General features: G+C 33.4%; 2 protein-coding genes across 3 annotated transcripts; both read left to right on the top strand.

Annotated features, from left to right (window-relative positions):
* The first annotated feature begins 13,503 nt into the window (after positions 1 to 13,503).
* On the top strand, positions 13,504 to 19,473 carry LOC120147939 (putative clathrin assembly protein At5g35200). 2 transcript variants are annotated; one of them, XM_039161168.1, is made up of 16 exons: positions 13,504 to 13,682; positions 14,297 to 14,421; positions 14,506 to 14,575; positions 14,725 to 14,822; positions 15,979 to 16,120; positions 16,212 to 16,312; positions 16,755 to 16,838; positions 16,973 to 17,023; positions 17,127 to 17,192; positions 17,272 to 17,337; positions 17,432 to 17,512; positions 17,619 to 17,696; positions 17,952 to 18,095; positions 18,310 to 18,385; positions 18,636 to 18,748; positions 18,923 to 19,473. In XM_039161168.1, exons 2-16 carry the CDS (start codon positions 14,323 to 14,325, stop codon positions 19,280 to 19,282), a joined length of 1,629 nt encoding a protein of 542 aa, XP_039017099.1. In that variant the 5' UTR covers positions 13,504 to 13,682; positions 14,297 to 14,322; the 3' UTR covers positions 19,283 to 19,473. The 2 variants fall into 2 exon arrangements, with proteins under 2 accessions (XP_039017099.1, XP_039017101.1); XM_039161170.1 differs by lacking the exon at positions 13,504 to 13,682 and adding an exon at positions 13,800 to 13,829.
* Positions 19,474 to 21,072: 1,599 nt separating this feature from the next.
* LOC120147919 lies at positions 21,073 to 23,808 on the top strand. Its single transcript, XM_039161153.1, has 4 exons — positions 21,073 to 21,180; positions 21,233 to 21,581; positions 22,226 to 22,410; positions 23,216 to 23,808. The coding sequence occupies exons 1-4, from the start codon at positions 21,073 to 21,075 to the stop codon at positions 23,744 to 23,746; spliced, it is 1,173 nt and encodes a 390-aa protein (XP_039017084.1). The 3' UTR covers positions 23,747 to 23,808.
* Positions 23,809 to 24,358: the final 550 nt, after the last annotated feature.

The following is a 24,358-nucleotide window of genomic DNA, read 5'->3' as shown; positions in this document are numbered from 1 at the left end:
TAAGATGAACATTACATCAAACATTGGTTATATGATGATTTTACAACCAATTTCGTCAAAAACACTCAATTTTTCAAAACTATCTTTAAATTTTGAAATAAAAAAAATCAAAAATTGTTGTTTTAATTGATGTTTTTGATTCAATTATGTTTTCATAAAAACTATACGTATTATGATTTTCAAACATTATTTTCCAAATAGTTTTTCAAAACATTGCCCTTTAGGTTCGGTTTAGAGAACCTTGAAATATTGAGGACTCATTTGAGTTTTGGGTTTGATTATATTGCATACATGTGTTTAAATTTGCAGGTTACATATTCTATTCTGATTCTTAAACCATGTCAAATCTTAAACGACCTAGGATATTGTCTAGTAGCTCAAGTCAAAATCGACCTCTTATTCCTCCACCCAATCCAAATAACCCAAATATGATCATTATGAACTCTTGTTTCAACGTACCTGGTTGTGGACAAGATCTATACCATATGCACCATACTTGTTTTGAGTCATACAAAATCTGGGAAGAGCGTATCCCTTCGATCCAAGCTATAGAAGATATGGACTTCCAATATCTTCCTACTCTTAAATCCTAGAAGTTTGATAAACTCTTTAAACTCAAACCTTTGGTTTATCATCAATTAGTCCACATTTTTCTATTCAATGTGGTATGTGTCCAAAACGAGCGCCGATTTAAAATTATAGGAATTTGATCCTATCTTTTAGGATAATTCATTTTTATTGACTCGGCACAATCGCTACCCATTTTGGACTAGATAACTCGGGTTTAATGAAAAAGAGACTGTGGATTCACCCTATAAGTCTAAGGATAGTGAGAGTACCCTAAGAACTCGTCGTGATAGATTCTTTCATTATTTAATCTCTTGGTGGTTTAGACTATTCGGAGGTAGGTACTCCTCCCTTAGGAACATAGATATATGGTGGATATATTGTATCTAACATAAAAAGAATATTAATCTGCCACAGATCATCTTTAGTGAGTTTCCATAAACATTATTCCTTCCAAGAATATAGAAACCTTGGTTTATGGTTGTCTCCTTAGTAATTTGTTTATCAAACTCGGTCTTTGGGTCAATGGTTTATCGTCCCGAACTCAGAACTTTTAATTGTGAAACATTTTGATGTTCATGGATTGTTTTATTTTGGGTGTTTGAATTTGTTGGATAATTGGATATTTGAACTTACATACTTATATATTTGGTTTGATTTTCACTTTCATTTTGAGCTTAATGTTTATTTTTGCATCATTTACATACTAGTTGCATTATGACCAATTTTTGTCATTTCACATTGTTTATGAATATTGAATTATGGAACTAATGGCTAATCTTTCTCTTGATTATGATCTTAGCAGCTTACGCTATATTTAGTTATCAATTGGCTAAATGATTTCAAAACCTTGTTTAAAATCTTTTAAAGTCTTTTTGATTTAACAAAAAGGGGGAGAAATGTTAAAGTGCTTTAAAGGGGAGACGTGTTAGAGTAAGGGGGAGTAATTTCAAAACTTGATTTCAAAATCTTAAAAATACTAAAATGTTTTGTTATATCAAAAATGGGGAGATTGTTGAAAACATTTTGATATTTTGATATAACAAATTAAGATAAATGAATTTTAAGATTTTCAAAAAGATTTTCTAAGTATATTCGATATAATTATTCGAATATCAAAATATTACTCCAAATCTTTCAAAAGTCATTTTTAATCCTTACTCAAGTGTAAAATTAAGTTTTAATCTTAAAATTATTTCAAAATAATTTTACAAAGTATTTCGAACCGTTTCAAAGCTAAAAATTCCAGAATGTCCAGAGGGAACCGATTCCCCTTTGAATGGTTTGGCTCCGAGAAAAACAGAATGCTCGGAGGGAACCAATTCCCCCCACACTCCAAGCAGAAATAGTAAGTATTCCCTAAGGGGTATCGATTCCCCCCTGTTCAACGGTCGAAATATTTGAATCTTACACTTAGGGAATCGATTCCCTATGAGGGGGTACCGATTCCCCCCACGCTCCAAGCAGAAATATTAATTGTTTTCACACTTAAACGTCTCCAATAACTTCATTAATGATCCCCAACATTCAGAAGTGATCCAAGGAGTATTTAAACAAGCTTAGAAGCCTTTGATCAATAACATTTATCAAGAATCAAGAGAGAATCAAAGAGAAAGCATCAAACCTCAAGTTTGAGCAATTCAATCCATTTTTCATTCAATATTCATATTTGCTTTCAAGAACACTACTTGTACTCAATTGTATTCATCTTTGAGTGCTTTTCTTTATTTTAGAATTGTGCAAACATCTTTCCTTGTGAGGATTTCCTTGTAAGTTTGCAAATTTGTAATCTTCTATTTGAGAAAGAGTGTTCTCAAGAATTGGGGTATATTCTTGAGGGAGTTATAAGGTTATCTCTTTGGCCTCAAAAGAAAGAACAAATTAGTGAATTTGTTGTAAAATCCTTAGTGTGGATAGCTAAGGTAGTGGACGTAGACTTTGATTGAGAAAGTCGAACCACTCTAAATCGTTGTGCAATTACTTTCAATTTTCTGCAAAAGCTTCCACAAAAATTTTAATTGACAATTCACCCCCCCACTTGGCCGATTCCGTCGATCGATTAACTCAACACTACTCTTGTAGTAAAACGATTTCCTTCAAAAGAATTTGAATAGCTACTACAACAAGTGTCGGCACATTTATACAACCTACAATATCATTTTCTACCTATAATATTATAAACATGTATCACATGTATCCATATTTATTTTCTACCTATAATATTATATAATCGGTCCCAAATCTTTCTTGGCTTCGATTCTTAATCCCCAAACGAACTCAAAAACCCTAATGCCTATTTCATTCAAACGAATGGGAACACTCAATACTCTTAGTATCAGCACATTTATACAACATATAATATCATTTTCTACCTATAATATTTAATAAAATTGTCGATATTTATATTTTACCTAGAATATCACTTTCTACCTATAATGGTCCCAAATGCTTCTTTTCTTAGAAAACCCCAAACAACACATAAAAATCATATTTGTGATTACTGTAATAATAAAAAACTAGGATTTCGACAACGTACTTTTCGATTCGACTGCAGCAACAAACAAACAAACTTCGCTTTAGAAACGCCTTCTGAAATACAACAACAATTACACTTCGATTTCAAAAACTCGCCCGTCCGTGTTTAGAAATGCCCTTTATATTTTCACCGGATATGTTATTTATATTTAATCGATACAATAACCCAAGTGTCGATGCATTTTTATAAAGTATCGACACTTTATAGGCGCTATTACTGCTTCTTTTTTAAATTCCAAAAGTGTCGATACTTATGATAAAGTATCGACACTTTTAACATATCTGGTGACTCTTTACCGGTTTTGTCATTTTTAGACCGATTTTATCATTTTTTTACATGTTATATTGTTATGGATCGATACATTTTTATAAAGTATAGACACTTTATAGGCGTTATTACTGCTTCTCTTTTAAATTCCAAAAGTGTCGATATTTATAATAAGTATCGACATTTTTAACATATCCGGTGGCTCTTTACCGGTTTTGTCATTTTTAGACCGGTTTTATCATATTTTTACTTGTTATATTGTTATGGACCGATACATTTTTTTAAAGTATCGACACTTTATAAACGCTATTACTGCTTGTCTTTTAAATTCTAAAAGTGTCGATACTTATAATAAAGTATCGACACTCAACATATCCGGTAGCGCTTTACCGGTTTGGTCATTTTGAGACCGGTTTTATCATATTTTTATCTGTTATATTACTATGGATCGATACATTTTTTATTTGTATCGACACAAACCGACAAGCTAGGTTTGTCGGTTGCCAATTTTTTTAATATTTCTTCATAATTTCCACCTACAACATTATTATTACTCAACATTTCCAGTAGCACTAAACCAATTTTTTTAAATACCTTTTAATGTATCCGATCACACTGTATATTAGCCATATATTAGTCCGCCTTTCCTGAGACAACCCAATGATTTCCAGCTTAATCAGCAGCACCCAGTAATACGTAATTTAAAACTTTGTCATTTATGGTATGATTCTTAAAATTAGTTCCATGTATCATCTTTTTTGGTGGAATTGTCCTTGAGAAAACACACTTAATGTGGTAAAATAAAGAATAATTAATTTAAAATTGTCGTTTATGGTATAATTCTTAAAATTAGTTCCATGTATCATGTTTTTGTGCGTGGAATTGTCCTTAAGAAAACATACTTTATGTTATGTGGAAATATAAAGAATAAATAATTTAAAATTTTGTCATTTATGGTATAATTCTTAAAAGGCTTAAATACACCTTTGTCCACTGAACTATATCATTTTTACTGAATATTTTTTAAGACGTTTTGTCACCTTTAACTTTAAATCATATTCGGTGTTGATACTCGTTTTCGCCCTAGAAATAATTCCGCCTTCACCTTGCTTCACTTTTTAGCTAATTTTATTGTTTATATATATAGTTTAAAGGTAAGATAATGGTATAGAAATATTATATATATAGTTTTTGAAACCATTTTGAAAATCATTTAAAAAAATATTATACTATATAGTTTTTAAAAACATTTTGAAAACCATTTTAAAAAAACATATATATACTATATAGTTTTTAAAAACCATTTTGAAAATTTATAAAAAGTTTTGAAAAAACATTTGGAGAAGATATAATTTTGGAAATAGTTTTGATAAATAATATAATTTATTCATGTTTATAATTTTCTTTTATTTTTTAATTTTCTTTTTATTTCTTATCTTATTTTGTTTTCGTTCTTATACTTTTTTTTTAATTTTGTAGGCCATTTGGTCCAAATCCAGTAAAGGTCCAGTATGAAAGTCAAGGTCAGACAATCAGTCCTGCAAATGGTCCAGGACAAAGCTCAAAGGAATGCAAGGCATGTGAGGTCCAGTAAGCAACTAGGGTTTTACCCTTAGTCACAGCACCACATCATCTGGATCATTAGATCTGACCCAATCCAATGGTGTAATACCCTAAATATCAGGTTAGTGATTTTATTGAACATATTTAAAATTTGAGGATTAAATTGAATAAATGATAAAGGATAAGAAATGATTTAGAAATAGTATTTAAGACCAATTAGTAACAATGGAAGAATAAAGAGGGTATTTTGGTCATTTAAGGGGAAATGAATTTAAAATCAATTTTTAATTTAGGAATTTAAGAAAGGGAAAAAGAGGAAAGTGAAAGCTAAAATAGTTATCTCTTTTTCTTCTTCTTCGTCTTCCCGTTTAAGTGCTCTCCTCCATAGCCAAAGATCGTAGCCAAGCTCCTCAATCAAGCAAGAAAAAGGGCAAAGATAAAGTTGTCGAATAGATTTACATCCTTAAAGCATATTAACGAGCCAAACCAGATGAGTGCATATATGGTAATTATTTTGGTTGAGGGAGAATCACAATAAATTCACATCAAATGTTTAAATTAATTTATGTTTTGCCTTATATGATATATGTTTATAATGAGTGTGGAATTGATACTATGAATAATCTTTAGGATATAAACTATTCTAAAATAAAAGATCAATTGTCTAGCTGTGCATTTGAAAGAAATGTGTTAATCATGCCAATTAGATGAAATGTTAAATACCTTTGAGTAAAAGACTAATTGCCTAGCTGCACATTTGACAGAAAGGTGTTAATCATGCCAGTTAGATGAAAGGTTAAATACCTTTGAGTAAAATACTAATTGCCTAGATGTGCATTTGACATAAAGGTGTCAATCATGCCAGCTAGATGAAAGGTTAAATACCTTTGAGTAAAAGACTAATTGCCTAGATGTGCATTTGACAGAAAGGTGTCAATCTTGCCAGTTAGATGAAAGGTTAAATACCTTTGAGTAAAAAATTAATTATCTAACTATGCATTTGACAAAAAGGTGTCAATCATGCCAGTTAGATGAAAAGTTAAATACCTTTGAGTAAAAGACTAATTGTCTAGCTGTGCATTTAACAGAAATGTATCAATCATGCCAGTTAGATGAAAGGTTAAATACCTTTGAGTAAAAGACTAATTGCCTAGTTGTGCATTTGACAGAAATGTGTCAATCATGATGAAAGGTTAAATACCTTTGAGTAAAAAAATTAATTCCTAGCTGTGCATTTGACAGAAAGGTGTCAATCATGCCAGTTAGATGAAAGGTTAAATACCTTTGAGTAAAAGATTAATTGCCTGACTGTGCATTTGGCAGAAAGGTGTCAATAATCCAAGTTAGATGAAAGGTTAAATGCCTTTGACATGAAAGGATGTCATAAATGAAAATGCATAACGGTGCATTATCGGCATGAAAGGATGCCACCAATGAAAATACATAATGGTATACTAACGGCATATAAGGTGACACTCATGGTGATTATAAAAGATAAATGACCATTTGACACTTTGATGCAATACATGTACATTACTTTCTCATTTAACATACATAAAACAAACAAAGAATAATTAGGAAAAATATACAGAAGGATAGGTATGTGGGCATACTAAGAATAAATTCGATAAGTGTATGAAAGAAATATGGTTTAATTGAGAAGGATTTATCTGATCCTTATGGAGAATGTGATTTAATTCGTCATTAAATAACCATGATATACTTATGTATAAATTGCAATTTCTTTACAATATTATGTCTCACTAAGTAAATACTTAATGTGTGTTGATTTCACGCGTAGGTAAAAGCAAAGACTAGCCGATTAAGGGGTGCAGTAGCAGCTATCATCAATCTAAGGTTGACTCTCATCAGTAACAGTAGGACAATCACATTTATTTTGAAAATTGTCTGGCATGTAATTGAAATTAAGAAAAATGTTATGTAATGTATTCAAAGTGATAATTTTTGGTAATATGTTTCAACGATTGTTTTATTGCTTTACTAAAATGTTTTGTTTTAAATTTTCGAAACAAAATTTTATGAGTTTTACAAATGGGTGAATGTTTTAAAAAGTCATGTGACACCTATGACTTGTGTATGGAAACATATATGGGAAATGGGTGTTACAAATGGTCTCATTGAAGAGTAGATTAGGGTTTATAGACTTGAAATAAGGCAAATATACGCAGTCAAATCATGACCGTTGGATTTGATCCAATCCAACGGTCAGGATTAAAGACAAATCAGAGATCCCAAGCGTTAGAAAGTATCTTTGCATCACAACCGTCAGATCCACGCCAAAGAAAGAACCAGCATGGAAGCCCAACAGTTGGATCTGACCTAATCCAACAGTTGGCGTGGCCAAAGAAGATCAAATGGATGAATCACGCGTGTTTGATGAATGCACAAACCAGATCACGATGTTTCCACGCACCTAGACAAATCAACACACAAAATCAAAAATCATTTTCCAGATAGCACGAACGCTCAACAGTGACAAAGGCGGTCGGAAAGGCCGTTTATGGAAGAGGTCACATGAGGATAAAATCAAGAGAAAAAAACAAAAATACTCATTGTATTTAGATGCTAGGACAATTATAAACCTCCTCTCGGGTGGTTAAAAGTTTATCAGAGGTACTCTTTTTTTTTCCTTTTCACATGCATGAATCCAAAATAAAAAAGACGCCAAAGGCCGTTTATGGAAGAGGTCACATGAGGATAAAATCAAGAGAAAAAAACAAAAATACTCATTGTATTTAGATGCTAGGACAATTATAAACCTCCTCTCGGGTGGTTATAAAACCAGAGAGAATCATTTGTAAAAATGATCGTTTTTTTCTTCAATAAAAACACAAAGTTTATCAGAGGTACTCTTTTTTTTCCCTTTTCACATGCATGAATCCAAAATAAAAAAGACGCCTTTTTTACCTTTTCTTTTACTTGAGGCAGTCGAGTTCTCCCGGAGGACAATGACGCCTAAGAAAGACTCCATCACCGATGAATGATGGGTTGCATGGATGGTTGTGTTTTGTTTTAAAAAGAAGAAGATTTTTTTGGGTTTTATTCATGAGGGTTTTGAGATAGAGGGTTGTGGGTTTCCTTTGGGCTTGAAAATAATTGAGGAAAATAGATGGAATTTAGGGGGATTTAGGTCTCGTAGATGTTTTAGGGTTTGATTTCAAGAGGGAAAGAGAAAACAAATGAGAAATCGGGGAGGGTTATGTTTATCGATTTGTTTTGAGGCTACTTTTGGTTTTTCTGGGCCGAAGTAAGGCGGAGAATGGGGACAAAGAGAAGAGCCCGAGAGAGTCTTTTGAGTTTGGGTGGCTGCTAATTTAAAAAAACGATTAGGTTTAGGTTAATTTCTTGATTAAGGGGTTTTATATCTTGGGTTTTGGGTTATTTCAGTTTTAGCCCCTCAAACTTAAGCATGTTTTTGTAAAATGGTCACCTATAGGGTTTGTTTTTGAATTTGACCTCTTTTGTTTGTCCTGATTTTGTTATTTTCCATATTTGCATTCTTGTTTTATTTTTTAGTTTAATTCAGTTCGTACCCCTCATATTTTAGCTCGTTTTTACATTTTAATACTGATTTGTTGTTTCGCATGGTTAATTTTAATTTGTTTCAATTCATCCCTACTCAATTTAGTAATTATTCAATTTAATCACTTATTTGTTTAATTTGTTAAGTACCAATTAAATTCATGTTTTTACTTGTATTTAATTAATTAATTAGATTGTTTTATACATTTGAATTTGAATGAGTAATTTTGATTTTATGCATGTTTAATTTATTTTCTTATTTCTTTAACATTATTTAGGCTTTAACATTTACCCCTAGGATAGGTATCTACTTTATTATAATTTGACTTAGATGTTAGGTTTTCACCTTAGTTGTAATTAGGAAACAATCTGGTTTTGAGTTTTCGCATAAACATGCCCGATTACTCAAGTTGGTTGTTCAAATCAATAATTGGTTAATTTATCACCTTAATTTTAAACCTTAGTTTAGCTTTAGTCCTTGAACTTAGTTACCTTAGTTAAAATAATTAGGGTTAATTAGAACCTTAGTTTAGATTTATATCCTAGACTTTAGACTTTTCACATCTTAGCCCCTGAACTTTAATTAATTTTTTCAATTGACATAATTAAATTAGGTAAATAATTAGAGCTTTGAAATTAGGTTTAATTTCATTTTAGTCCTTTATTTAGAGGTGATTATATTTGGGTTTTCTCATGAAAATGCTCGATTGCTTAAATTGGTTATCCAATTCTATAATTGGTAAATAAAAATAATAGGGTTAATATTACAGACTTCATTAGTCCATTAGGTCCCTTAATTTCATAATCTGTCACTTTAGGTTAGGTAATCCTTTAATGAAGTCACCTAGCATAATTAGTTTTTTAAACCTATTGTTTGATTGCATTCCGATTTCAAAACTAAGACAATGTTGATTTACCAAGGAATTAATGGTATAGTTCCCGCATTTATGCTCTGGGAAAAACTATTGGTAATTCACGAAGTAGATGGACATCATTTTTAAAACCTTTCATTATTTTTTAAATTTCGAGGCAATGTGTTGAACTATATTCAAAGTCTTTAAAAGTGAATTTGAGCACAAAATGATTTTCTGGATAAGAAATACCTATACTGTTCTTATAGTATTGATACCTCATGAACATTACCGATATTGTTCATATGGTACCGATACCAAAGATAAGGGAAGTATCGATACTTATTGGGTAGTATTGATACTACCATCATTGCTCAAATTTCAGAATGCAAAAATGGTACCAATACCCAAAGGGGTACCGATATTACTTCACATAGTAGTATCGATACCATAGTCATAGTATCGATATCATCAGGCCCTAATGACTAGTTGATTTAAAAATAACAAAGGTATTACCGATACTCCCTTTAGGAGTACCGATACCCTCTGTACTGGGTAATTTTATTTTGCAGAGAAAACATCCACAAACGGCTCAAAATCACTCCCAACGGCTATAAACGACCACAATTTCATTCCAACATATAAATACAAGTTGAGGACACTTGAAGAAGGGTTAGAACACATATCCAAATAATCAAACACAAGAGAAGAGCTTTTCATTCCTATTTTACTTTCTCTTGTAAATATTTTGTTCTAGTGAGCTTTAATTTGTAAACACCCTACCTTTGAGAGGTTTTATTGTTTACTTCTTTTTACCTTTTGTAAAAGGGGATTGGTTCTAGTTTAGCCAAGTGAAAAACTAGGGAGTGTAAATGTTATCTCTTTGTCTTTGAAAAAGAAAGAACAAATTAGAGGATTTGTTAGAAAATCCTTAGTGAGGAGCTAAGGTAGTGGAGGTAGACTTAGTTGAGAAGTCGAATCACTATAAATCATTGTTTCAAATTGTCTATCTTTTATTTCTCTTTACTCCCTGAACACAATTTGCCAATTCACCCCTCTTGCAACTTTTTCGGTTGATTAAATTGAGCCTTTTCGATCCTAACACAATGTTCGATTATTGGGCACAATAATTGATCTCCCTCAATTCATGCCAAGGGTGAATATTATTGACTTTAATAAACGAACATCATTTTCAAACTTTACATCTATAATGATTTCTAAATTAAAAAAATTATGAACTTCAAATTTCCAAATTTTAAAGTAGGGTAATCAACTAGGTACCAATTTCTGGGCGTTGTGGGGGTGTTAACCATTCCTCACGCCTAACCGACTCCTGAACTTATTTTTTGGTTTTTGCAGACCCCAAACTTAATGTTTTGATAAAAATAAAATGTTTTATTAAATTACTTGATTTTCATGGTGTTTCAATTGCTCTTTAAAATGGTTGGTGGCACCTCCCAACATTTCCTAAAATCATTTCAAAAACATTTTAAAAACCCCATCATTGCAACTCATCGGCCTTTCCCCCGAGGGACTGGTTGTAATAGCTTGGCGACTCCGCTGGGGATATTTTGTTTTCTAAAAATAAATTGAGAGTCAAGCCACAAGTTGATTACCCTACATTTGGAAATTGGAAATTTGAAGTTCAAATTTATTTAATTTACATTTCATTATGTTATTTTAAAACTTGAAAAAAAAAGTTTTTTCTCTGGTTAATGCTTATTCTTCTGTGAATATTTAACACTTGTTGCATATCATAACTCTATACCCGAGTTTTGTCCCGATTCATCTAAGTAGGGGAAACATCATACCTCATGGGAGCATTGGGCTTCCTTGTGTGAGTCTGACAAAGTACTTCTAGACAACATCCTAATTTGTCTGTTCGATATCAATTCCGAGATACACAGTTAGTGTTGTGATCCCTAAGCTTAATCTGATTCGCAAGTCGATAGTAGACTAGAATTAGAGTCTTTATTAACCTTTGTAAGTACAACTTGGGAACGTTTGCTAAAACTAAACCCCATATAAAGAATTTAACAAACCCACCTCTCTAAAGCCAACACCCATTTCCCCCCTAAACATGAAATGCAAATGAAAGATTTGCTTAAGACCAACACCCTAATTCATCCAATCCTGAGATATCGTATCCATGTAACCCCATATTCTTGAGTCTGTCATCAATGCAATATACACCCAAAAAAATCACAAATTTTGATTTGTTCTAAGCTCAAAAGTTAATTGTTTTCCTCTCTCAAATATATAAATATAAAAAAAAATTGATTCTTTGATAAACAAGCAATAATTTATATAAAACACAAGAATCAAAGTAAGATTGAATATCCACCAAGGACGTGGAACAGAACAGAGTGAAAAAAAACCAGAGATCATTTCATCTTTATCCCTTCCCTTTTGTGAAAACAATGGTTCAGGTCACTGAGAAAATGGCTCTTCCATCCCACACAGTTCAAAATGGGAGCGTTTCGGTTGATTCAGGCCAGTCTCGTCTCAGAGAGCTCGGCTACAAACAAGAGCTCGACCGTGATCGTCAACAACCCTTTTCTTCTTTTGCTTCAATCCGATTTAGTGTGAAGAGAATGTAGCTCGAGAAACCAAAATTAGAATGAACTCTCCTTGTTTAACTTTGCAGGGGTTTTTCAAATTTTGCGTTTTTGTTTTCCATCATATTAGCGCTCAATAGTAAAAAAAAATTAAGTTTCAAGAATGGGAAACAAGAAAGAAATGCAAGTTTTGGGTGGTGTAATTGCAGCTCTTGTCGAACCCAACCACCATAGACCAACCGGTCATGTAGCCGGAAGTGGAGTGGCCGGGTGGATCGAACCAGTTGAGTCTGATTTTGGATCTGAAACGAAAATGGAAGTGAAAGAGGAAGAGAGGGGTGGGGTAATTTTGATATTTTACATGATTTTATTTTTAATTAATTTTTATTTATTTAGATAAAAAATAAAAATTAAGAGATGATGTGTTCTGATTGGTTCGTAATTTTTTTATGGCGATTTTCTTTAGTTTAATATATTATAATTAACTCCTTATCTTCTTGTGTAAATATTATTGTTAAAATAGTTTAGAAACAATAGTTGTGTAATAATTTCTCTGCAATATACTATTATAGATATAAGATCATATTTTAAAATAGAATAAAAATAAAACTAAAACGGATAGATTTTTAGCTATTGAACTTTAATAGTATATTAATTTAATCACTAAATTTTAAGTGCGTTATCCTATACATATGGAAAAAAGGGACATTCATTTTTTTTAATTTAATCACTAAATTTTAAGTGCGTTATTTTTAACATTAAAATATTGATAATTAATTTTTCGTCACTTAATTATTTATCGTTAACCCTCAAAAGATGGGATAGTTTGGTGCTTATAAGAAAGAATAAATTGTCCATAATTTTCTCAAGATCTCTTTAAAATTCATGGATAAAGAATATACTATTTTTAGGGTTTGAGAGCATATTAGATTTTGTCGAGTTTATTAGAAAATATACGATGAGAAGTATTTTTCAAGAAGGTAAACAATTGACCTTGAAATTAGTCTTATCATATTACCATAAAAAAAGATAAGAGCTTCAGGATGTTGAATTTTTAAATAATTTTTTATCGATTTTAAGTGATTTTCGTACAAAATCAAGCATAATGAAATGTGACCATTTTGATCTCGATCTTGTCGTAAATAGTGACAAGTGATGAATCACAATTCACCGACAACAACAACTAGACGAGTTGATGATATTTTACAAAAAAACGAAGAAAAAAAATAATCACATTATCAAGTTATTAATGGTTTAATGATCCAATGACAAAAAAACCAATATTGAAAGTTTAATCCTAAGATTGAAGTGTTTTAAAGTTTAATGCTAAAATAGAAGTGTCTTAAAGTTTAATACTAAAATTGAAGTGCTTTAAAGTTTAATGATCAAATTGATATACGAATTAAAGTTCAATGACTAAGAGGACAGTTTACCCTAAAAGTAATTAAAGCCAAGAATATTGTTGCAATCGAGAAAAAAGGGGGGGGACGGGTGCAGCGGGAGCCACCGCAGAGTAACAGAGCCCCGCATATTATTCACGCACCAATTTTCCAGTACAATTTCTCTGACAGATCATAAAAAATAGGAAAAATCAAAAATCTAGAAAGAAATTTAAATTCACAAATAATAACAATAATAAAAAAAAGCTAAAATGAATAAAAAATAGCGACGCCGACGACCCAACCAAACACAGCAGAACTCAAGGAGCTCATTATTTGTTCGGCTTTTCTTTGCTGTCTCTAGAAGACCAGAATTCCACCCACCAATTTCTCTCTATCTTTCTGATTGCAGCATCTGGTAAAACTCTTTATTAAGCTCTCTGATCTCTGATTTCTTCAATATATTGCGTTGAATATTATTATAGTTCTGGGCTTGTTGCTCATTGCCTTTTTTTTTTGTTTCTCTTTGTTAAATCTTTTTCCCCATTTGGGTGGCAAGTCAAAGGTGGGTACTTTTTGTTTGATTGAATTCTGAAGCTTTTTAGCTTCATTTTCGTTTCGACTGGGTTTTATTCTTCTTTTGCTTACTGGGTTTCATTTCATTTTTATTTTTAATCGGTTTCTTTTGGTTTTTGTGGGGGATTTGTTAGAATTTTTTAATTCCATATTGATTACTTCCAGTTTCTTCAACGTTGAGTGTATGTATGTGTTTGTGATGAGAATTTCTCAAATTGTGCTAAAAGTTAAATGGTGCTTATTGGATTATGTAGGCAATTATGGTTTTTGGTATAGTTAGATCTTAACTCGTGGTTTGCAAATGTCCAGGTTTGAGGGCAAAGATTATGTTTTATATGATCAAGGAAGTTATATTTGTATTTGATGTTCTATGATGAATTTTGTTGCATGGTTATATGAAAATTGATGTTTCATGAAGGAAAATAATATTTGTTTAAATGTTCCTTTCTTTGTCAGAATTTTGTGATTGAGAGGGAGATAGAATGTCTAGCGGGGGCTCACAAAATAGCTTGAGGAAAGCACTGGGCGCCCTCAAAGATACCACCACCGTTTCATTGGCTAAAGTCAATAGTGATTATAAGGTGGATTTTCTATCACAAAAACCATCAAGCTGGTTATTTCAACTACGGATGTTGCTGATCCTTTTGGGTTTTGGATTTTTGCAGGAATTGGATATTGCTATTGTTAAGGCCACAAATCATTATGAACGCCCCGCTAGGGAAAAAAACATCAGAGGTGGGTACTGGGTTTTTGTTTTCCATTTTTCATACCTTTCCAAGGTGGATGGTGATGATATAATTTAGTTCGAGTTTGGTTCTGCTCATAGAAAGAGAACTTTATAGATGACTTATGTATATAACACTTGCTTTCCCCCCTTTCCACAGCAATTTTCGCTGCCGTTTCAGCTACCAGGCCTAGGGCTGATGTAGCCTATTGCATCCATGCTCTTGCAAGGCGGTTGTCAAGGACTCATAATTGGGCGGTATGTTAATATTGCTAATGACATATTTTGATATGATTTTCGAGTATTGGATGTGCCTCTATGAGTTAACATGAGTTACTTCAAAAATATAATTCAAGCTATACCGTCAGAGAAATTATCGGTTAAAGAAGATTTCTGTTATATATATGCGTCTGTATGTGTATATTTATTTTTGTATATAATCGTGCTTTCTCTAAGCTTTAAAAGATCTTTAAAGGTATCTATGATAATCAGTATTGAACTTTTGATAGGAATCAAGATCGTCTGATTCATCATCTGTCCCCTCTCCTCTTCCATCATGTTACATTTCACATAAGATTTAAAATTTCAGATGGTTTCTTATGCTGAAAAGAAACTGAAGACAAGAAAAGGTTTTAGTTCCCAAGAAGCGGATCATCAAATTTTGTGCTTGATGAAATATAAGATCTGCTCCATTTGTCCATCACTTAGACTAAAAAGCCTAATTCTGATATAATCTATGTTAAGATGAGTTTAGTTTTGAATAGTTTGTAGTGTTCGATACTTTTTTCATGTTTTTATGCTCCAAGCCTTCATTATTTTAAAGAAGAAAATTCTGACAAGTAAAATTTTGGTTGCATAGTATTGCTAGAAACTTGCTAGAATTGCAAGTTTCACTTGTATCTTTTGTCGTGGGAGTTGTACTCTAAAAATTTCGGGCTTAGGTTATCATCGTGAATACTGAACTTCAGAGAGATGATCTATTTATGGGTTCTTAGTTAACTTGATGGTGACTGGAATATGGAGAATAATTGTTGAGCTTCAATGCTCATTTATTAGTTTAAGTGGGAAGCCAATCTCTGCAATCATTAACAAATTATATTTTACTCCCTCCGTCCCACTAAATGTGTCCATTATTGACTTTTAAAAGGTAAAAAAATTTTAAACTTTGACCAAGATTATTTTAAATATTTTAAACAATAAAATTTTATAAAATATATATTTAAAAACTACATGATTTAAGGTTTCTAAAATATATTTTTTTCATATTTTTATCAATATTGAATTTGAAATAATAATGAGTCAAAGTTAAAAAAAGTTTGACTAAAAAAAGTCAACAGTGGACAGATTTAATGGGACAGGAGTAGTTCATTGATGTTGGTGCAATTCGGTTGACTGAATTTTGTTTGACATTTAGGTTGCTTTGAAAACTCTAATTGTCATTCATCGTGCTTTGAGGGAGGTGGACCCTACTTTTCATGAAGAACTCATTAATTATGGCAGAAGTAGAAGCCATATGCTTAACATGTCTCATTTCAAGGATGATTCCAGCCCAAACGGTACCTTATCTTCCCTTTTGAGAATCCTTGCTATAATTTCATTAAAACTGAAGTTCCTTGTTTATGAAATCCTCTACTATCTGCTTCACAGCTTGGGATTATTCTGGATGGGTTCGCACTTATGCCTTATTCTTGGAGGAGAGGCTGGAATGTTTCCGTGTCTTGAAGTATGATATTGAAGCAGACCGCCCAGTAAGAAACTTATTTTGATACATAATCTTTATTCTTGATTCTACATCTTTTCAATTTTTTCTCTTTCAATTTTCATTTGGTTCTAATGGCTTTCATGTAACGTCATAGGTAGTATTTGGTATGGCACTTCTGTAGAGTTTCAAATTTTGCATGCTTCATTTCAAGGAACAACACATGCTTTTTTAACCTATAATATAAAAAATTACATTAGGTTTCAAAACTTCTCTTCCGCATCCTTTTGTAATATCCTCTAGCTTTTAGTTCCTAGAAGCATGCATGCACATCTGTAACTGTGTACTTTAAGTTTAACTAACTGAAACTACCCTGTGAACACCTTATTTTTGTCAATATCTTGTTAGAATTGTAACTATGTCTCTTGCAGTCTCTTTAATTTCATTGAAACTGAACTGTTGGGAGAATTCATAGATTAATCTTCTTGCAGAGAACCAAAGATTTAGGCACTGCTGAGTTGCTTGAGCACCTGTCAGTTTTGCAACAGCTTCTTTTTCGTGTTCTTGGTTGTCAGGTGAGCATTTAATGCCTCTTGTTGTGCTAACATGGATTTGGCTTGGAACTGGTTGTGTTAGCTGCATATCTTGCTGTGCCTCCTATTTCTTGTTCACTTTATTTAGCGAGAGTATTAACGGAATTTCTTTTCAGCCACAAGGTGCGGCTGTTCATAATTTTGTTATCCGGTTGGCAATTTCAATGGTATGTTACTTTTTTGAACATACTACCATTCTACGCTCCCCATATTCGTAGGGTGAATTTGGAGATAAAATTCTTTTCTGTTTCTCCTTGTCATTTCAAACAGGTTGCTTCAGAAAGTGTCAAAATTTATCAAGCTATTAGTGATGGTACAGTCAATCTTGTAGACAAGGTAAGCTGTAGTATTAATCCAAATAAGCTGTTTTTCTATTTATTGAATCATGTATATATGATGCCCTGAACAAATACAGTTCTTTGAGATGCAACGCCCTGATGCTCTGAAGGCTTTGGACATATATGGGAGGGCTGGCCAACAGGTAAATTCTTGTGCCAGTATTGCTAATGTCATCTCCTTTTTGTGAATGACGAGGATTTCAAACTCTGGGGGAATTTAACACTTTCTGTTCGCAGGCAGAGAGGCTTTCAGAATTTTATGAAGTATGTAAAAGTCTGGATGTAGGGCATGGAGAAAGGTTTATCAAGATAGAGCAGGTAAGGATCCTCCACGTTTCGTGCCTTCTGAAACTGATTTGCTTTTCCTTGAGTTCTCTTGAGACTTCATTATAAAACTAATTTACTTTCGGTGTTTTTGCTGAAGCCCCCTGCATCGTTTCTACAAGCCATGGAAGAGTATGTAAGAGAAGCTCCACAGGCTTCAGCAGTACGTAAAGATCAGGTCTCAAAATCCTCTGTCAAATTGATTTTCGTTTTGACAGGAAGATAATTTATATATTTCTATGCCTTTGCGATATGATATATGTATTATGTTTGTAAATGTCATCCTGTTTGGCTTACAAATTTGAAAAAACAGTTTTATTTTATTGGTTTGTGCAAAATAAAACAATCTGATTTTAAGTTTGTATATAAAAGTAAGCCAAAAGAGTGGTGTTTGCAATTATTATTGTCTTACGTTTTATTTTTGAACTGGCAGGTCGACAAACCCAAGGAAGTGTTGGCCATTGAGTACAAGAGAACCCCAGAGGTGGAGGAGAAACATTCGCCATCACCTCCTCCTCCTGAACCCAAAAGAGTGGAGAAAGTGGAAGAGCCTATTGTTGAACAACCTGATTTGTTGGTAATTTTCATCTGCTTTTTCTTTTCTTGTTACCGACTGTATTGTTGTATGAGAACTTGGCAGTTCATCTGAATTATTTTTTAATTTTAACTAATTTTGTAGTCTCCCACTTTTGCTATAACTACTATATTGTTATATGAGAATTTGGCAGCTACATCAGATTTTTTTGTCCCAATATTCATTTGCGAGCTCTTCTTTTTGTCTTTCTTGGCAGAATTTAAACGACCCTGTCCCAGTTGCTTCAGAGTTGGATGAGAAGAATGCCCTGGCATTGGCTATTGTTCCTGTTGGTGAGTTTGAATTCATTCCTTATCAGTAATTCAATCATAGACAACATGAAACTTCAACAACTCGCTTCTCTACTGGTTTAAACCACATAAAACTAATATGAATAGTTTCAAATTTGTATTATATCTTTGAACTTATAAGCTCCTAAGCAATTCTTCTCGTAATGTTTCAAGTTGAATCAACTGTGCTTCAATGGCATATTTCTTATTGGGAAATTGTCTTCATGTTTGACTAACTGATGGTTTTCCGCAGAGCAAACAACTACTGCTGCTCCGCCTCCTCAAGCAAATGGTAATACAGGCTGGGAATTAGCACTTGTCACTGCTCCAAGCTCAAATGAAAGTGCTGCTGCCGCTAGCAAACTGGTACTTTTACTATTGTTATCTCCTCTATGGACCTTTCAGATGGTGTGCTCTATTACAAGGCTGTTGCACATTACACACTTTAATGTTTTGTGCATCGTTTATTGGTAACATAATATGATATATACATGCATGATGCATGTTGCATTGACATTTTCAATTTTATTAAATTGATAGGCCGGAGGGCTCGATAAGCTTACATTGGACAGCCTTTACGATGATGCAATCAGAAGAAGCAACCAGAACGTTAGCTATAATCCATGGGAACCACCTACCATATCTGGTGCTATGATGCAACAACCAGCGCACGATCCCTTTTATGCCCCCAACATGGTTCCCGCTCCATATTCAGTCCAGATGGCAGCAATGGCGAATCAGCAGCAGGCTTTTATGTATCAGCAACAGAAACAGATGATGATGATGGCAGCACCACAACAGCAGCCTTCAAATCCATTCAACAATTATGGAGCCCCCGTCCACCCTTACAACTCAGGTATGCCGGTTCAACCGCACAATCCATATGCAGGCATGATGTAGATGCTTCGCACGAAGAGCATGTTTTTATATTTCTAAGCACAGGAAAGAAGAAAAAAAGGTGAAACTCGTCGTCAGTTGTGAAATTTGAGCTTGGGAAGAATGCTTGAAGAATAGCAAATTGTGTACCATATGTTGTGAATGTGCCCTAGTTAGCTAGATTAAGATTCATTATTAAATATTTAGTAAGGGAGAGAGCATTTTGTTATTGATTGTTTTCATTGATCAAAGTTGGCAATAATGCTAATACACTTGGTAACTTTCTTTAAAACCTGTTTCTTAAGTGTTGATACTGAATCAGGAGCTTTCATCCTTATGTTTCTTTCAAGATTGCCCATTGTTGATCGAATTTGTTTATAATATTTGGCTTCCCCCCTACTCTATGGCTTGTGATTGTTCGTTGTCAAATGTTTACGAACTATGTTTGGAACTCTGGATTTATATGTGTGTCGGATACTTGTATGTTTTTCTTATTGGTTCCATGGCCAAGGAGAAAGGAAATATGAAGGGGACCAACCGGATCACCGGAAGGCATGAGCATGTAACTAAACGGGAAAGAAAGAGATGGAATATGGAAGTTTGATTGAAAGGCATAGGGGATTATTTTAATAATTATCATACTTTTCCGGGGGGTAATACAGTATATTACAGTCCAAGTTACTGTAACTTGCGAAACAAGAAAACCATGTATACATATGCATCTGTGTAATGGGGGTTTATTGTATAATAATTGATAGGCTAATAATCATTGATGAAATGAAATGGCCATCCTAGCAACACATACGTCGTTCATTTTCATGGACGTAATTATGTATTAATGTTTTGTTTTGAGTTATTTATTTGAAACTGATTGCAATCCTTTCCTTGTTCGATACTGGATTTTCACATCCAAGCAGTGATGGGACATTCTATCCTCAATTTTTCAGTTATGAATTATCCATTTTTAAAAAACAAATTATACTTAATATACTCGAATTTATATTTATTAGTTTATTGCTGTGTGCTTATATAATTTAATGATGAAAAATAAAATATTTTTAATAAAAATCTACATATGCATCTGAAAACTTACCCTTGTATAGTTTCATTGTCATCATGGTAAATCCTTTTCTATTTTTTTTAATAATTAGATATCGGGAAAGAGACGAGTGTAACCAAAACGGCAAGAAACAGTGACGTGCGGAGCAAATTTTAACTTTCAGTCTATGAATTTAATAATTTTTTAAATTTGATCCTTAAATATTTAGTTCATTGTCATATATGGATTTGGATTTTAAATATTTTGATGACCTTCCTGACGCTCTTAAGTGATAAGCTGCACTTTGATCACATGTAACGTTAATCAGATAGACTAAAATTGAGAATTTTTTGGGTCAAACTTAGGATTAGTGGAGACGATGGAAAAAAAATCAGGGATCAATATGAAAGAATGGAAAATTCAAGGATTAAAAGTTACTTTATCCCAATCTGGAATCCAAAGGGAGAAAGCAAATGAGGAAGTTAAGTAAAAAGGGTCCGCAAAAAGAAAGCAAAAAACTAGCAAACAAAACTAATGGATAGATAAACCAAAGTCCCTCCGCCACCTAACGCTAAAACACCGCCACCGCCGTCTCCACCGCTTCTCTCTCCTCCAATTTCAACTCTTTTTCTTTTTTCATTGAATTAGATTTTCGCTTTTGAAAAAAAATTGTGGAAAAGGGAACAAAACTGAACTTTATGCTCTTTTCTCTCTCAAATTTCAGCTTACTGCAAAACAAGAAAATAAATTGATTATAATATTCTAATATTCAGTAATGTCTTGGCTGTTGAAGTCTCTCCAATCAGACGTTCCACGTTCGCCCACGTCTTCACCAGATCACAGTCCCACCAACCAGAACGGTGGCGTCAAGGACGATCTTTCGGTAATCGGTGATTCTATCGGCCGCCAACTACGTGGAGTCGCCGCCTTTTTAGCGCCTCCTCCTTCCGTCACCGCCTCCGAGCGAGGAGCAGAAGAAGAAGAAACTTTGGTCTTCAGATAATCTAGAGGGGATCCGCAACGATTTGGCGGAGATCGGTGGCAGCTTCAAGAGCGGGATTTCATTGTTGTCAAGTAACAAAGCCGTGTCGGAGATCTCCAAATTTGCTTCGAGTTTCTTGCAGTTCCCGGATCAAGATGATCGTGGTGGACACGACAAAGATGAAGATGATGATCATGACGATGACGGAGTGCCTGGGATTACCGATGAGGTGATTGAATTTGTTAAGAAAATATCCAACCGGCCAGAGCTCTGGACTGATTTTCCACTCACACTATATAACGGTATTTATTTATTTATATATATTTTGACTAATTACTTGCCACAAAGCTGAATTTTCTTTACATTGCACTTTTTACTGAATTGTTATTAACACCAAATTAGGTTTTAAGTTCAGAGATTTAAATTAGTTCTCCAAAGTATTAGAAACCATATCTACAATTCGTTACAGTAGCAAGGAAGAACAAATGCAGAATATATTGCTTTGTTTGAGGCAGCTTCCTCCTTTTTTTTGCAACACCTGGCATTTCCTACAAGTGTGGAACACTAGATTAGAGATTTCCGTTATTAAAGGGGATTTCTTTATGCACTGTTTGTGGTGTTGCTTAAAAATCTGATACATTTAGGAGTTAGTAACTTATGCCATTGAGTAAATGTGCATAGGGAAGTGATGGCTTGTGCATTGAATGCATTATTAGCAAGGGAATTTGACAGTGTTGTTTTGTTGGATTGGCTTTGCTTATGGTCGGTTTATGCACTGGAATGAGATTAAGACACACTACTTTCGACTGTAGACGTAGTGTTATAGGAGCATATTGTATAAGGATATACTTGAGAAGTACTACCCTTTAGCTTCTTCATTTCTGTTTTCCAGTTCTCCATGAAAACTCAGGTAAATTTTTGGCTAACAAGATATTGGTTACCGCAGATTTCAAAATGTCTGAGAGTCAGAGAGAACATGCTGAAAATATTGAACACCTGGTCCCAAATTTTGAAGCTCTTAAGTTTAGCCTTCAGAATAACTTGGGAGAGGAAAGGTTTTGGATTATATATTTCATACTGTTGCTTCCAAGACTGAATGAGCATGATTTTGAGCTTCTTTCAACCCCGGAGGCAAGGGATATTATATTTTTATGCTGTTTTATTGAATTGTATTTGCATGCATAATAGTGAATAGCAATACTATGCACTGATCAAGAATGACTATATCATCAATTGCTTTCCTTAATTCATCTGTAAATGTATCTGTTTGTCATGTATGTTCTTTTCGGCATGCTTTTGGTATAGGAATTAATTAGGCCAAAAGAGGATGTAGGAGTAATAACTGTCATATTATAAACACATGCTATATTGCTTTGTATTATTAATTAGTCAACATTCTTCCTCTGAAGTGTATTTATTCGAGAAGTGTTTTTGTATCCAGAGGAGCTAATATCATGATGTTGTTCGCTCAATTACATATTCCTGTATATATAGTCAAATGCATCAACACTGGATTCCTTGTGCACAAATTATATTCTATCTGTATATATGTCAATGATATCAGTAGTATGTATGTACTTGGTGAATCTTTTCTATTGGGGTGAGTATTAAAGTTTGAATTTTAAATGTAGTATGAGTTTCCCTTTTTTCTGTTATGGTAATGTTCTGAATCCCCAAAATGCTTGTTCTACTCTCTTTAATCTGTAAAGCACTAAGTTGATCTTTCATCAAGTTGGTAATCTGTGGTAAATCCACCAAAACCTAGAAAAAAAAATATGCGTATTCTGTTTAATCTCCAATTCATATGCTTGTGTTTTTCTTATTCACTCTATTTTAACTAATTTCTATGCACGTTATACGTTCACTTCGTGGCTGGAAAATAATGCTTTGTTCTATGCAATCAAAACCATTTTCTTGAAGGTTGTTTATGTTGCAGGTTGTTGAAACCAGAGATGCACTTCTACAGAAGCTGCAAAACAATAAGAATGCACAAACTGAAAACAGTAGTCTTGATGCATCTGAGGAGGGTGGCAAGTTCGGTGAGACAATACAGGAGAATGGCTCGTCTGAGGAGAGGGTCAGTGAAATTGTAAATGTAGCAGAAGGATTAGAGATTACCTCAGGTGAAGACAGCGCTGTGCAATGGGTGGAAGAAGCAGATATTTCCAGTGGAAGTCCCGTGAGAGTCGTGCATAACCTGGAAAATGAGGAGGATGTTTCGTTCAGTGATCTGGAAGACGATGATAATTATCTTTCTAATAGAGTATCCGTGCCTAAGTCAAAACAGCATGACAAAGCTCCTTCATCCAGCGGATCCAATGACTGGGTTCAGCTGAACAAGAGACCAGAAACTCGAGATTTGCATAAAGCAGGCCAGTCGAATTTTCAAGATAAATATTCTGAAGGCGAGGAGTCAAATGAATGGCTCACCGACGATGATTTCGTCAATGTGGCAAGGGCTAAATGATTATTGATTTATTGTAAAGTTTCACAAATCCTTCTCCACCTCTAGAAATCATGTACTTGTGGAAATCGGACTCGCACATACTGGTGTTCTAATAAATACAGTCAACTCTAAACCTGTTGCCGGTAAATTTTTTCATGATATCTTGTAAATGGTAGGTGCCAACTTCTTGGCGTTGGTTCTTTTATTTTTTGTCCCATTTTCTTTTTCCTTCATTGTGTTAATGGATTTTGTTAAAAATACGAATATTATTTCTATGGCCATGTATCCATGGAGAAGGGTGTTTTATTCCATTTGATGATGCAGTAAAATCTGCAGGGATTTGATATGCTCTTGCAGGAAAAAATTGGAATTCCAGGAATAGAATTTTAAAGCACGTGTGATGAGTAATGAAAGGGAAATTGCATCACGTTGGCACAAATTTGGAATAATTGTGGCCTATATATGTCGAGGAATGATAATGTTTTGTACAATCAGCGTTTGGTTTGAGTTAATGGTTTGAGTCTTGTCGTCTTTCACTTTATTGAGAGCTCGTCAAGTTTGAGGGAAAAAAAATCTTAAAAGTAACGTCCTTTAAACATTTTTACCAGGGTTAATGGAATAAGATTCTTCATT

This window comes from Hibiscus syriacus, unplaced genomic scaffold, assembly GCF_006381635.1.
Source record: "Hibiscus syriacus cultivar Baekdansim isolate YM2019G1 unplaced genomic scaffold, ASM638163v2 tig00110945_pilon, whole genome shotgun sequence".
Lineage (NCBI taxonomy): Eukaryota > Viridiplantae > Streptophyta > Magnoliopsida > Malvales > Malvaceae > Hibiscus > Hibiscus syriacus.
Note: the sequence above shows the minus strand (reverse complement) of the source record. Positions and strands in the feature narration are given on the sequence as shown.